Genomic DNA, 13,696 nt, shown 5'->3' on the forward strand with positions numbered 1-13,696 from the left:
CTATGGCAATTCAAATGGAAGCAGTTCAATTTCTGTTTATGTTTCAAGGGGAAGGTGGTCATCTGCATGAGACACAATATGGCTTTAGAAAGGACTGAAGAACTGTCAATGTGGTGTTTGCTGCCTGATAGATTTAGGAAAAATCTCAGGAATGTAATAGAAATATTTTCAAAATATTTGTGGTTCTGACCAATTCCTTTGGTATTGTTAGTTGTGAGGGCTTGTGGAAGATATTGGGAAAATCTGGTTGCTTAGAGAAGTTAAAGAGTATCATATAATAGTTCCATGACAACATGTTTACCTGGATCTGGGTGAGACTATGCACTTACAATTTCCTACACACCAGTAGAGTAGAGTAAGGCTGTGTGGATTACTCCTATGTTTTTTAGCATGATTTTTTTTCTCAATATTGTCAGATGTCTTCAACAAAGATGAAAAAAAGAAAACATAGTCAGCTACCATACTCAGGTTGAAAATACTACAACAAGCCAAAACTAAAAGGAAGAAAATATTGGCATTCCCCTTTTTGTTCACAAATGACTGTGTAGACAATACAGCCTCTGATGCTGAGATGCAGTAGAGTATGGAATGATTTTCTGCCCCTTGTGTTAATTTCCGGCTGGAAAATTCACAAAAAACAAAGTTCTCCAGTTCCCAGGCATCTCCAGATGCCCTGCACCATCTACATGTGGAAACACTAGTTACAGTAAATGGAGAAATTTTGAATCCTGTGAATAAATTCACTTACCTTGTTTGGCATTATGTTTTCCAGGGATGTCCACATAGACCATGAAATTGATGCATGCATTGTCAGTGCTAGCTCATTGTTTGGGAGGCTTCAAAAGGAAGTGTGGGGGAGAAGAGGTGTTAGGTTGTATACCAAACCAAAAGGGTTTCCAAATGAAGGAATAAGTGAATGAAGATGCAAGTGGATGAATGAATATCTCATGAATTGATTTGAAATAGGGATATTTTCACTAGCCTTAACGCTTAGAAGATATATGGAATAATGAGATCCAACCAAATGTAAATGCTTATTTAAAATATGAAAAAAAAACTTTAAACCACAAATGAAGTAACACAATTGTCATAAAAGCTCAGTGTTTTGTTTGCTCTTTTTAAATTTATCCCCAAATTAGCCTTCCTTTATGTTTAAAAGCTTCTTTTTCCCCTTCTCAATTTAAATTCTTTAGGTTGATCATTGTATTCAATTACCTCTAGCTGGTTTCTATAATAGCTAAGGGGAGAATTACTTGCTGTTATAGAGGTTTTCATTCTGATCCAATTTTAGAAACACTGTATCCATAAAAGGAACAATATGATCACATACAACCAAGTTAACATAATAGCATAACAACTGCCATACATTGGTGAGAGGATAGCAACTGGTATTTTGAGATTAGATAAACATTTCTGATCTAATAGATTAGAGCTTTACCCATTTTTTCATTTAAAGCAAAAGTTCTTTCCTTTGAAAACTATTTTCATCTGTTCTATTTCCGAACTATTAGAAACTAGTTTGCCTCTGTCCTTTTATCCCCAATTTGGCAGCATTTTTGAAAATTATCTCTAACTCTTAAGACTTTTGTTGAGTGATTATTTTTTGGAAGTAGGGGAAAGGTTGGGATATGAGGGCAGCAGATGAGGAAACCCTTGCCTCAGTTAGGGAGGTGATCTCTTGTCATCAGTAATATGAATCTGCTCTTCTTGTGTTTTGCCCTAAACTCATGTAGTTTCTATGAGGTTTCCCGAATGAGAGAGGAAGGTTACCTTTGGAATATAATGTTCATATTTGGGTGCTATGTTTTAAAAGGGCCTTTTAAAAACCTGGCGCATACCCAGAAGAATGCAAAAAATATGTTGCACCTTTTGGATAAAGTCTCTAGGGAGTTAGTCTGAAGAAGACTTAAATGTGTCATGATTGAAATTTGTGGTTTTCCTGGGGACAAAGGATTAGAATTGTTCTTCTTGATTTAAGTGGTAATAGTAACAGAAGTTGGTTATTTTAGTAAAGTAGATTATACTCTCTGTAAGGGGAAAAGAAACAGTTATGAAAACAATAGCAAGAACAAAGTAACATCCTAACAATTATAGTTTTAATAGGAAGGAAACTGATGAAAGTGGTAAACATTTCTCTGAAACATAGGCCTTCATATGAAATCTATATAATTACCTCCAGGGGATATATTAGAAGACCTTTCAATTTGAATATATTCTTTCAATTTTGATATTTTGTGACTTCATTTCCCTTCTTAATGATTATGTTTCTTCTTTCTATAATTCTTTGTGTAGGCTTTCTCTATAAATTGTGTACTTAGTTCTCTACCAATGTATATGGATACTTGATATACAGATACAGAAAATGTTTTTTCCTTCCTACCTTCTGTCCCTTCCTTCCTTCCTGCTTGCCTTCTGCTTTTCTTCCCTCCTTTCAGAGAAATAAACTATTTTATTATAATGTAGCTTACTGTATGTGTAAACAGTAAAAGACAATATTTATTTATTGTTTTAAAGTTTATAAAGTACTTCTTATATAGTATCTTATTTTATGCTCTCAACTCATGGGGAAGAAGTAATTAATATGCTTATTTTATAGATAAGAAAACTGAGGTAGACAGGTGAAGTGACTTTCTCGGTGTTCACAACTAACATCAATGTGATGCAGAATTTGAATACTATAAAGAGGTAAATTATAAGTAAACTAAGTGAACATAGACTAGTACACCTGTGGAATAATGTTTGAAATTGACCAAATTAAAAAAAAAATAATAGTATACCTGTCAGATCTATGGAAAAGGAAAGAGTCTAAGACCAAGGAAGAGATAGAGAACATTATAAGATGTAAAATGAATAATTTTGATTCTATTAAATTAAAAAGGTTTCATAGAAGCAAAACAAATGAAACCAAAATTAGAAGGGAAACAACAAACTGGGGAAAAGATTTTATAACAAAAATCTCTGACAACGGTCTAATTTCTCAAAATTTTAAGCAGTTAAGTCAAATATACAAGAAATCAAGCCATTCCTCAATTGACAAATGGTTAAGGGAGATGAATAGACAGTATTCAGATGAAGATTTCAAAACTATTATAATCACATAAAAAGTTTTCCAAATACTTTCTGATTTTTAAATTTTTTTAAAATTTAGAATATTTTTCCATGGTTACATGATTCATGATTTCCCCATCCCCTGCTATTTTCTCCCTTCTCCAGAAGCTGAAAAGCAGTTCTACTGGGTTATACATGAATCATTGTTCAAAATCCATTTCCATATTATTCATATTTGCAGTAGAATGGTCTTTTAATAACAAAATCCTAATCATATCCCTATCGAACTACATGATCAATCATATGCATTTCTTTTCTCACAGTTCTTTCTCTGGTTGTGGATAATGCTGTCTCATGAATTCCTCTGGATTGTCCTAGGTCATTGCATTGCTCTTAGTAGAAAAGACATTGGATTATCAGTCTCTGTGTATAATGTTCTCCTGGTTCTACTCCTTTTGCTTTGCATCAATTCTTGGAGTTTCCAGTTCACATGAAATTCCTCCAATTCATTATACCTTTCAGCACAATAATATTCCATCACCATCAGATACTGCAATTTATTCAACCATTCCCCAATCAGTAGATAACCCCTCATTTTTCATTTTTTTTTGCCACCATGAAGAGAATGGCTATAAATATTTTTGTACAAGTCTTTTGCCTTATTATCTCTTTGGAATAAAAACTCAACTGTGGTATGGCTGGATCAAAGGTCTGGCATTCTTTTAAGCCCTTTGGGCATAATTCCAAATTGCCCTCCAGAATTGTTGGATCAATTCACATTAGTTTCCCAACTTTGCCACATCCCCTCCAACATTTATCATTTTCTTTTGCAATCATTTCCTAGGTGTAAGGTGGTACTTCAGAATTATTTTGATTTGTACTTCTTTAGTTAGGAGAAATTAAGATATGTAAATTAAAACAACTCTGAGATAGCACATTATACCTATCAGACTGGTCAATATGGCAGCAAAGGAAAGTGATAAATGTTGGAGGGGATGTGGCAAAATTGGGACACTAATGCTCTGCTGGTGGAGTTGTGAATTGGTCCAACCATTCTGGAAGGCACTTTGGAATTATTCCCAAAGTGCTTAAAAGACCTTTGACCCAGCATAATCACTTCTATGTTTGTACTCCAAAGACGTAGTAAAAAATGGTTGTACATAAATATTCATAGCCATGCTCTTTATGGTGGCAAAAATTTTGAAAATGAGGATATGCCCCTTGATTGCAGAATGGCTGAACAAATTGTGGTATATGATGGTGATGGAATACTATTGTGTCATAAAGAATGATGAACTATTTGATTTCTATATGAACTGGAAAGACCTCCATGAACTGATGTGGAGTAAAATGAACAGAACTAGGAGAACATTGTAAACAGAAACTAAAACACTATGGGATGATCAAAAGTAATGAACTTTGCTACTAATGGCAATGCAATGATCCAGGACAATCCTGAGGGACTTATGAGAAAAAACGCTCTTCACACCTGGAGAAAGAACTGTGGGAGTAGGAATTCAGAAGAAAAACATATGATTCATCACTTGTTTATATGGGTTTTAAAAGATTACTCTTTTACAAAAATGAATAATATGGAAATGGGTATCAAGTGATAACACATATACAACCCAGAGCAATTGCTTGCCAGCTCATGGAGGGTGTTGGAAAGAGGAGAGGGAGAGAAAATGAATGATGTAACCATGGAAAAATAGTTTAAAACAATTAAGTTTGAATGCTATTCCTCTTTAATTTACAGCCTTTATTCCAATTAATACCTAAACTTCTAGAACACTAAGAAAAAAAAAAGAAACTTTTTTTGAGCTTAAAGTTCATGAACTTTAGAGGACTAACCTCATTAAAAAAACAAACTTTACAGTGTTCTTTTAGTTCTTGTTCTTATTTCCCCAAATATCTTATTTCTAGAAGAAAATTATAAAATTATGCTAAAACAACTATAATTAATAATCAATTAATTATCTGAAAAAATTAAAAATGTGAAATTTATACAATAAAAATTTCCCTTAAACACTCATAAGAAGAATAAATGGGGTTACAACACAAATAATAGATTCTGACTCTGGATCCATAAACACCTGGATTCAAATTGTTTCTCAGTACATATTGGTCCTTTAGGACCAAATTATGATTTACAGTAGTAAAGGCAATGCATTTTTTTTGTTTTTGAGTACTCTAAACAAATAAACAAAAGATCATAGTTCTTTTTCCCAGCCCCATACAAAATATAAGCAGCAGTCAACTTAGAAGTCTAAAAGATATGTCATTATGAGGTTAATAAATTTTTAGGAAAGAAGTTCAGAAATTTAGGTAATTGTATTTAGTCACAAAGTTGAAGGGAATACAAGAAATATTTTTAAAGTTATAGAACATTTTTCAAGGAAATAAACTAATGCTGAAATGAAATTTACCCTTCCAATATTCAAAAAAAAGGAATAAATTCACTGTTCTTGTTGACTTGATTTATAACTGTAGGGAGGATGGAAGGAACTGATTTATAGATGACAAAGATGGAAAATTGTTTTTTGGTAGTATCAAGAAAACCGGCAAGAAATATCATCAGTATTTTGAGAATTCCCATGATAGTATTTAGTATTAGTATTCTCATTAACAAAACAGAAAACTAAAGAAAGGTCCATATGTCAAATCACATAGATTCTGCCTCATAGCACCAGGTTTTTCTTTCCAAGAGGGAAATGCATTGGGCTGGAGAGATGGTGAAGGGAAATCTCATTCTCAAATATTTCTCTTGCCTTTCCCTCAGCATGTTTATCTTGAGAAAGTCATTGAAAATATGGAAAAAGATTATTAGTCACTTTTCCAAAGTTTTATTGTTTTGTCTTTTTCTAAAGCAGCTGATGCAATGATTTTTAGTTTAGGGTTACAAGCTGTTGAGATCGCTATATCTGTGTGACCCTGCAACTTCTGCACAATCTCTTCTGTCTCAAGATTCCAAACATAAACCAGATTGTCTTCTGACCCTGACACAATTAGTTTTGGATCAGTGTCTGAAAAATCAGCAAAAATGCAGTATTTTTCATTCTTATGGCCAATGTATTTCTTCAGGCATTTTTCTTTCTTCAAGTCCCATAAATTGAGTGTGTTGTCCATTGTTGCAGTAAGAATGTTTTCTCCATTTGGAGAAAATTTCACAAAAGAAACTGGAGGGCAGTTATCAGACATAAACGTTTTAATATATTGACATGACACCGTATCCCAGATTCGGCAGAGACCATCATAACTGCCTGACACCAAAAGGGATCCATTCTGATTAGTATGAACAGCTGTAACTGGGGCTGAATGAGTAGACAGACACCTGAGGCACCCACCTGTTTTAACATTCCATATCCTTACGTTCTCATCAAAAGAACCTGAGTAGATGATATCAGACTGGGGACTGAAGTTACAGCAAAAGACAAAATCAGTGTGTCCTGTCAGTGTGGTAGTGCATTTCCCTGCACCAACATTCCATATTTTTAGAGTTTTATCATCGGAGGCAGACACTAGAAGTTCAGAGTCTGATGACCAAGCAATGTCCGATATTCCCAGGTTGTGATCAGTTAATGTTTTCATATATGTTCCACTATAAACTTCCCAGATTTTTATTTCTTTGTCATCAGAAGAACTTGCTAACCAGTTTCCCTTGGGATTAAATTTGACTGCAGATATTGCTCTGGTGTGCCCATCTAGAGTGAATTTTAACTGATAATTGGGTTTTTTCAATTTAAAAGATTTCTTCTCATTGGTAGCTAGTGATTTTCCGACATCTATCGATACATTTTTCTCAGTTTTTGCCATACTTCTGAAAGTCACCTCTACTCACCAGAGATATGGCTAAAGTCTCTGCTGCTCATAAGGAAGGCAACAGCCCCCGGAGAGAAACCATGATGAAGCAGTGGAGGGGGCCAGGGTGACCACAGCTACTCATCCTCCCCTTTTCCTTGACTTCCTCAGAAGTAATGCTTTCACTGGATATTCATTATCTATTGCTGGCTTCTGGCCCCTATTGTGACAACATCATAAAGAATCCAGAAGGTAGAGGTATTATCAGAATCTTACCAGGCAGAGAAGACAGAATGGTGAGATCAACAAGTATGTTCTACTGTTTTGAAGTATTGAGTGGCCATGGAAAGTGCACAAGTCTTGGAAGCAGGGAATTTGGGTCTCCCTCCTAATTTTTTCTCACCTCTGTGACTTTGGGAAAGTCATTGTCTTTCATGGGAACTTAGTTTCCTCATTTGAAACAGGAGAGGACTGAATGATCTCTAAAATTTGTATCAGTCTTAAATTGTATGAGGCAATGATGTAGTTTCAGGAAGAGTAAAGAAATCTGAAATTGGATTTTGCCAAGTATATGACTATGGGTAAGGAACTTTTGATTTCTCTGAAAGTCAGTTTTTCCATTGGTAAAGTGAGGGAAATAATACGTATCTTTGGATCACAATATCGTTTTGAGGAAAAAAGGTTAGTAAATGCCAAAGTACTATAGTACTTTGTAGTACTATAGTACAAAGTACAAAAAACTATAATTACTGTTATTGAGCTTCAAGAACCTACCATTATTCAGGATGGTGCTAAAAATATTGGATTCATGGGAGTCAAGAGAACTGAATTCTTCTCCTACTTCTGTTACTCATTGTCACCTTGAGGATTTCTCTGGCACTCATTTCCTACATTCGACAAACAAGAATATAGATTTATATGATTTACAAGGCCTTTACCAGCTCTCACATTCTAGGGTTGTAACCATCCCACAAATAAATTAGGAAGCTTTGGGATAATTTAGTGGTTTTTATTCTTGAATTGCAGATAAACACCCACATATCAAATAGTAGTAGTAGTAGTAGTAGTAGTAGTAGTAGTAGTAGTAGTAGTAGTAGTAGTAGTCTCTCGGTAACCGAGGATGACTATTGTCTTTGTGTGTTTTTGTGCACAAAGACACTTGTGCATGAAGATTTAAGTGGAAGAGTCGATGCACAGAGACAGTGCCACTCTCTTGGTGTTGGAAGCCTGGGTCCAGTGGCACGAAAAGTCATTACACCTGGAGACTTCCTCAGCTGCATTGGATGGCCGTTTTGTCATTTGTGCTCCAACACGCCCTAAGCACTCCACAGTGCCTTGCTGCATCGCCATCTCAGCTGTTGAACCTTCTTGTTGGTTTCTTCCGTCTGTTCCACCGAAGCAGTCTTCACATGCTGGGTGAGCAAAGCCCTGGTTCACCAGGGGTCCACGACGACCCAATGGCTACCCTCACAAGGTTTAGCTGGCCTGTCAAAGCCTTTGCCCGAGGTGTGGCCGCTGCTGCATGTTAGCAGCTACTGGGAGCCACAAGTGAGAGCTGGGTGTCAGGTGAGGGTCAGAGGCTGGAGAGCTGCCCTAGGAGGGCACGACAAGCCCTCCATACCAAAGATATTACTCCTCCCTGAGCACCCCATACACAGTACTATCAAATAGTACTGGCAACAATTTTGGCAAATGCACAAGATGATAGTGTCATTCATTCCACCAAATCTTTCTCTTTCTATGAAGTATTTTGCATTTGGGCAGCATGGATTAGAATGGGTAACTGATTCAATGAAAGTGAAGACAGTTATGCCAGTCAGATAATACAGGTTCAAAGGTGACCTGCACACTGGAAAAAGAGGTTAATGCTTCAAAATTAGGATTGGTTTATTTTCTTTATGATTATCTGGATTTCAAAAAGTGATAAATATGTTAATCATGTGGATTAAAGTATAAAATATGTAATGCCTACATATGTGTATAAATATATATGTGTGTGTGCATAGGCATAGATGATATATATGTATATGCATATAATATGTGTGTATTTATAATACATGTATGAGCAGCTAGAGAGCAGTGGATAAAGCACTGGGCCTGAAGTAAGAATGATCCATCTGTGTGAATTTAAATCTGGCCTTAGGTACGTAGTAGCTGTTTGACACTGGGCAAATCACTCAATCATATTTGTCACTCAGATTTCTCGTTTACAAAATGATCTGGTGAAGAAAATGACAAAATATTCAATTATCATTACTGAGAAAACCCCAAATGGAGTCATAAAGAGTTTGGCACAACTGAAATGACTGAACAATAATAAAAACAACATACACACATAGGCATAGGTGTAGATGCGAAGATACACCTACATGTACATATAGATAAATACACATTTCCATAGATGGATCTGAAGAGGATGAGGACAATGATAGGGCAAAAAAGCATGATTGATTAATGACAAGGAGGACATTGCTTGGACACTTGGTTATCATCAAGATAAGATGGAAAGTTCATGTCTAATATCACAAGGTCATTCTCAAGGAAGAGTCCAGGGACAGATAAGGGAACTAATTTAGGAAAAGTCATGTTCCTCAAGGTTCCATAGATACAAAATTAGTGTATTGGGGAAAGATTTGAAAAACGTCTTCTTGGTTCCACATTGAACCCTCAGTCTACTCTATTATTCTTTCTCTTTGGCCATCAAAAAGATGATTACAGTCAATGCTGTCATGATCACTGTTGTCATAGAAAAATGTGGATTTGCATTTGGAAGGCTGGGTAAAAATCCCAAATCATCTACTTACTGACAATTAACCACTCTCTGTAAAATGAGGTGGTAGGACAACCTCATTTCTAATGTACTTTACATTACGTAGCATGCTAGATCTTATGAAATCATCCTCATCCTCATTGCATGCAATCATCCACTCTCTGATTATGAATTTACAAGCAAATCAATTTAATATACTCTAAACCACAAATTTAGCATAATAGGTACATTATGGGGTTATAACATGAAGGGAGAAAAGAAAAAAATGGGAAGGCATATAAATATCTGATGTGGGGAATTTTCTTGGCAGGCTGTTTTTATATTCATGACTAGTGTTTCCATTTTAATATGTTTGCTTACATGTAATGCAGATTTTAATTTAATGACAGGCTGCTTAATTATGCCTTCATTTGTATAAATTGTAATGTTGCTGCTGAATAGATGAAATAAAAACCCTTTGATTTCCATCCAAATATTTAATTTAAATCAATGATAAACATCTATGATTTCTTTAAAGCAATGTTAATTAATCTCCAGAAAGCTGAATGGGAGTTTTAAAAGGATAGTGTGAGTCACATCATAGTTTTCATAATTGAATTGAAACAACACAATAACAAAAGGATCAATGTATTATCAAGGTAGAAGAAATAATACCTCATTCCTCCATATGTTAGATTTTTTTTTTCAAAAGGAAAATGTGGAATTCAGTGATGTCATTTGCAGTAACGGTAAAAAAAAAAGTTTTCCTCTCTTTTATTTTAATACTTATATGGCCAGATATAGTCCCATCATTAGGTTCTCATGATTTTAATTGGAGCTAGTTATGGCTCACATTTATTTAACATTTGTTTTTAAAGCTCTTAACTCACAGAGAGACTGAAAGTTATTTCAGTCAAATATTAGCCTACCCATTTGACAGATGAAGAACCTGATTCTCAAAGACGTCAAATTTATTTGAGGACATAATAAATGTCAGATCTCAAGTATCCTGACTTTGAGTTTATTGCCTAAGGATTAAAATAAAAAGTAAGGAAAATATTGTGTCCCATTTACTATACCAGATTTTTGTGTTATCACAGAATCTCTACAGATCAGGATTTTGTGTTTCCCCATTATGTCCCTGTAGAAATATAAGGTGATCAGGGTAAACATAAAACTATATCTTCCACCTCTGGTGATCAAGTGGGACAATGCTCAGTATTTGAAAACCATCCAACTATTCCATAATAGTTACTACTATGTTACTGTCTTTTCCATCAATTAGCTGAAGCAAAAAGAAAAAGGAATCCTGAAGGAGAGACAGGAGGAAACTTGTGCCATGAAAGTCAAACAAACACCACAAATTTGATCAATATTTTCCCTCAAACCTGATGTTAACAGGACCCTGTGCCCAGAAGTCTTGGAAACCTAAGTAATCTCCAAACCAGCTGCCCTCCTATCCCAGTTTCATAGCCATCATTGAGAGGTTAAATCATTGTACTGAGGTGTATTAGTTTTCTGATTACCACCAAGTTTGGAGGCACAGAAAACCTGGGAGTAAGTAGCTCCACCCTTCTACTCGAAACTCTCTTTATTTTAACTTCATCAGTCAAGAACTTGGAATTCCCCTCTTTTCATACTTAGTCAGGCACTTAACCTTTAATTAGAAAAGGAAGTTCACACCCTCAAAGACTGGAAATGGATCCCACAAGCACATCCCTGACTAAAAAAATTAAGGAACTATGATTGGTTCCTAGAATGTGACATGGGAGAACTGTTGGGTAGAGATAGTGCTTATAAGGTGAGACTCAACAGGAAGTCAGGCATTCCCATTTTGACTCTCATTTCAGATTTCCATTTCAGATTCTCATTTCTGTGGTGGTGACTTGGGCTAAAAAGGAATGGTTGGATGCCTCCAATTATATAGCCAATTATAAAATGCATCCCCTAACTACATATTTAGCATTCTACAACCAGTTATAAGTCTACATATACTCTACAGTTTTATCAGGACACTTTTATTAAAAGTTATTTAGGAATGGAACTCTCTTGCATAGAATTTGGGGGGAGGGGGGAGATCCAAACCATATTTCTTGGCCAACATTATTTATGAAAGAGATTCTGCCTAAATTTTTCCTGTCAATTGTCATTTCATGAGACTATAATGCATCACGTCTATTAAGGGGTGGTCCTGCATCCATCTAGGAACCTTTTTGGCCAGTGGTCAATGTATCATTTGGCAGGCTGACTTCCTCTTTAAAGCCAAAACAAATAAAAAATAAGAATTGGCTAAAGCCACTAAAAAGAGCTATAATGGTGGAGATTGAGTTATTTTGTGAGTACCAGAAAGTCAATGAAAGATCAAAGCAATTCTTAGACTAGTACAAACACACAAATTCATCAAAAGTAATTCATAGAGGGGAGCTGAGAAGCTTACTGAATTGAGAGCCAGGCTGAGAAAAGGGAGGTGTTAAATTAAATTGGCTTCAGATACTTCCTAGTTGTGTAACCCAGGGCAAGTTACTTAAACCTCATGGCCTAGACCTTACTGCTCTCCTGCCTTGGAACCAATATGAAGTATTAATTCTAAGATGGAAGGAAAGAGTTTAAAAAATGATTTATTCATTACAATGAAATTGTTAACAGAGTTATATGAAACAATCATTGCTGAATGGAAGATGGTAATGGATTATGAATTAATACTAGCTCTGTAACAAATGGTGTCTCTCAGCCTCTAGAAGAAAGAAGAAAAAGCAATTTTCCTTTTCCTACTGGAATTAAAAGAAAAAGGGTTTTCTATTGAATTTGAAGGAAAAACACAAAATAGGCCCAAGGATTCTTGGCAAACCTGACCACGGGGAAGAGAAAAATAGAGCAACATTTTCTCTTATATTTACCAAGAATAAAAGAGAGATCTTAGCAAAATATTGAGTTTATTTGTGTCTTTGTCCCTGGCTACAATTTCCTACTTGATCTTAAGCCATGTTCTTATCTAGTTATGTTCTTTCTTGCTAGACGTATCTTAAATAACTGAGAATTCAAGGCAACGAATAGCCTTCTTCATTCATGATTCACTTAGAGCATGTTGATGCTGAGCAAGAAAACTTATGAAGGAAAATCTAGGTAGTTGCTAGCAATAATGGTTACAAACTCTGAGGAAAAGTTGGGGGAGCATAAGAAAAAATATGCACATGTATTATCCGTCTCCTGAGAGGCTGGCTTGGGAAAACTGATTTCCAGTGTCCAAAACAGGCTTTCAGGCACCATTGAGTTAGAAAGAATTGTCTGTTTGGTTTCTGCCTTGCTTGCTAACTGGCTGTCAATCAGGCTTCCATGCTATTGTTATAGGAAGAGTGAACCGATTGAAATAGTTCTGGACTCACTGCCAAGTCCTATCCCCACTCTGGGCCTTTACAGCTGCTAAGGCAGATTTGAGGGCAAGACTTGTCATTGGACCAGAGAGCTGTTCAGCATCAGCTCCCTCACAACAGTGAGATTTGTTCCACGTTAATCAATCTCATTGTGGAAGCCTGTGCCAGAAAGCAGCCTGAGTGCTATTCTTCCTGTGGAGGGGGTTTTCTGATCTAAGTTCTCCACGTACAGGAGCTGTTTGGGGAGAGAGAGACCACCCTGAGAGCTGTTAGTCACAGGAATTCTTAAGACTTTTTGGCTTATTAGTATGTCTAGCAATAGATACCACATGGCAAACTTCCTCTCTATCTGCTATTATTAAGGTAGACAATAAGGGCATTGTGCCAGAATGCTGAAATTTGAGGGTACTGACACCACTTACTATCCCAGAGTCTAGAAACAACTGAGCTTAGCAGCTAGTAAGCAAGAATAATTAGGAAAAATAGGAAGCCACCAATTGGCAAAGAGTTCTTTCCTATCTCACTCCTTTCCCCCAAGCTGCTTCATTTCATTCTCCTGCACATCTTTACTCCCTCTCTAGCTAGTTAGTACAGTCAACTAGTTGCTTTTTATGTCTTCCTCCCTCAATTAAATTTGTTTTAGAAAGTGATTTCTGATAATTCTTGACCTAATATATTTTGTGAATCTTGTCCCTCTGTGAAAAATGTTTGGTATAACTGAGTGGGAAAA

General features: G+C 35.8%; 1 protein-coding gene across 1 annotated transcript; it reads right to left on the reverse strand.

Annotated features, from left to right (window-relative positions):
• Positions 1 to 5,366: 5,366 nt before the first annotated feature.
• LOC100032688 (WD repeat-containing protein 5-like) lies at positions 5,367 to 7,055 on the reverse strand. The gene has a single exon (XM_016431904.2). It carries the CDS (start codon positions 6,859 to 6,861, stop codon positions 5,872 to 5,874), a length of 990 nt encoding a protein of 329 aa, XP_016287390.2. The 5' UTR covers positions 6,862 to 7,055; the 3' UTR covers positions 5,367 to 5,871.
• Between the last annotated feature and the right edge of the window lie 6,641 nt (positions 7,056 to 13,696).

The sequence above is a fragment of the Monodelphis domestica genome, chromosome 3, assembly GCF_027887165.1.
Source record: "Monodelphis domestica isolate mMonDom1 chromosome 3, mMonDom1.pri, whole genome shotgun sequence".
NCBI classification, from domain to species: domain Eukaryota; kingdom Metazoa; phylum Chordata; class Mammalia; order Didelphimorphia; family Didelphidae; genus Monodelphis; species Monodelphis domestica.

Excerpts from the sequence above, each read along its gene's own strand:
- LOC100032688 (XM_016431904.2), bottom strand. The coding sequence starts at position 6,861 with ATGGCAAAAACTGAGAAAAATGTATCGATAGATGTCGGAAAATCACTA.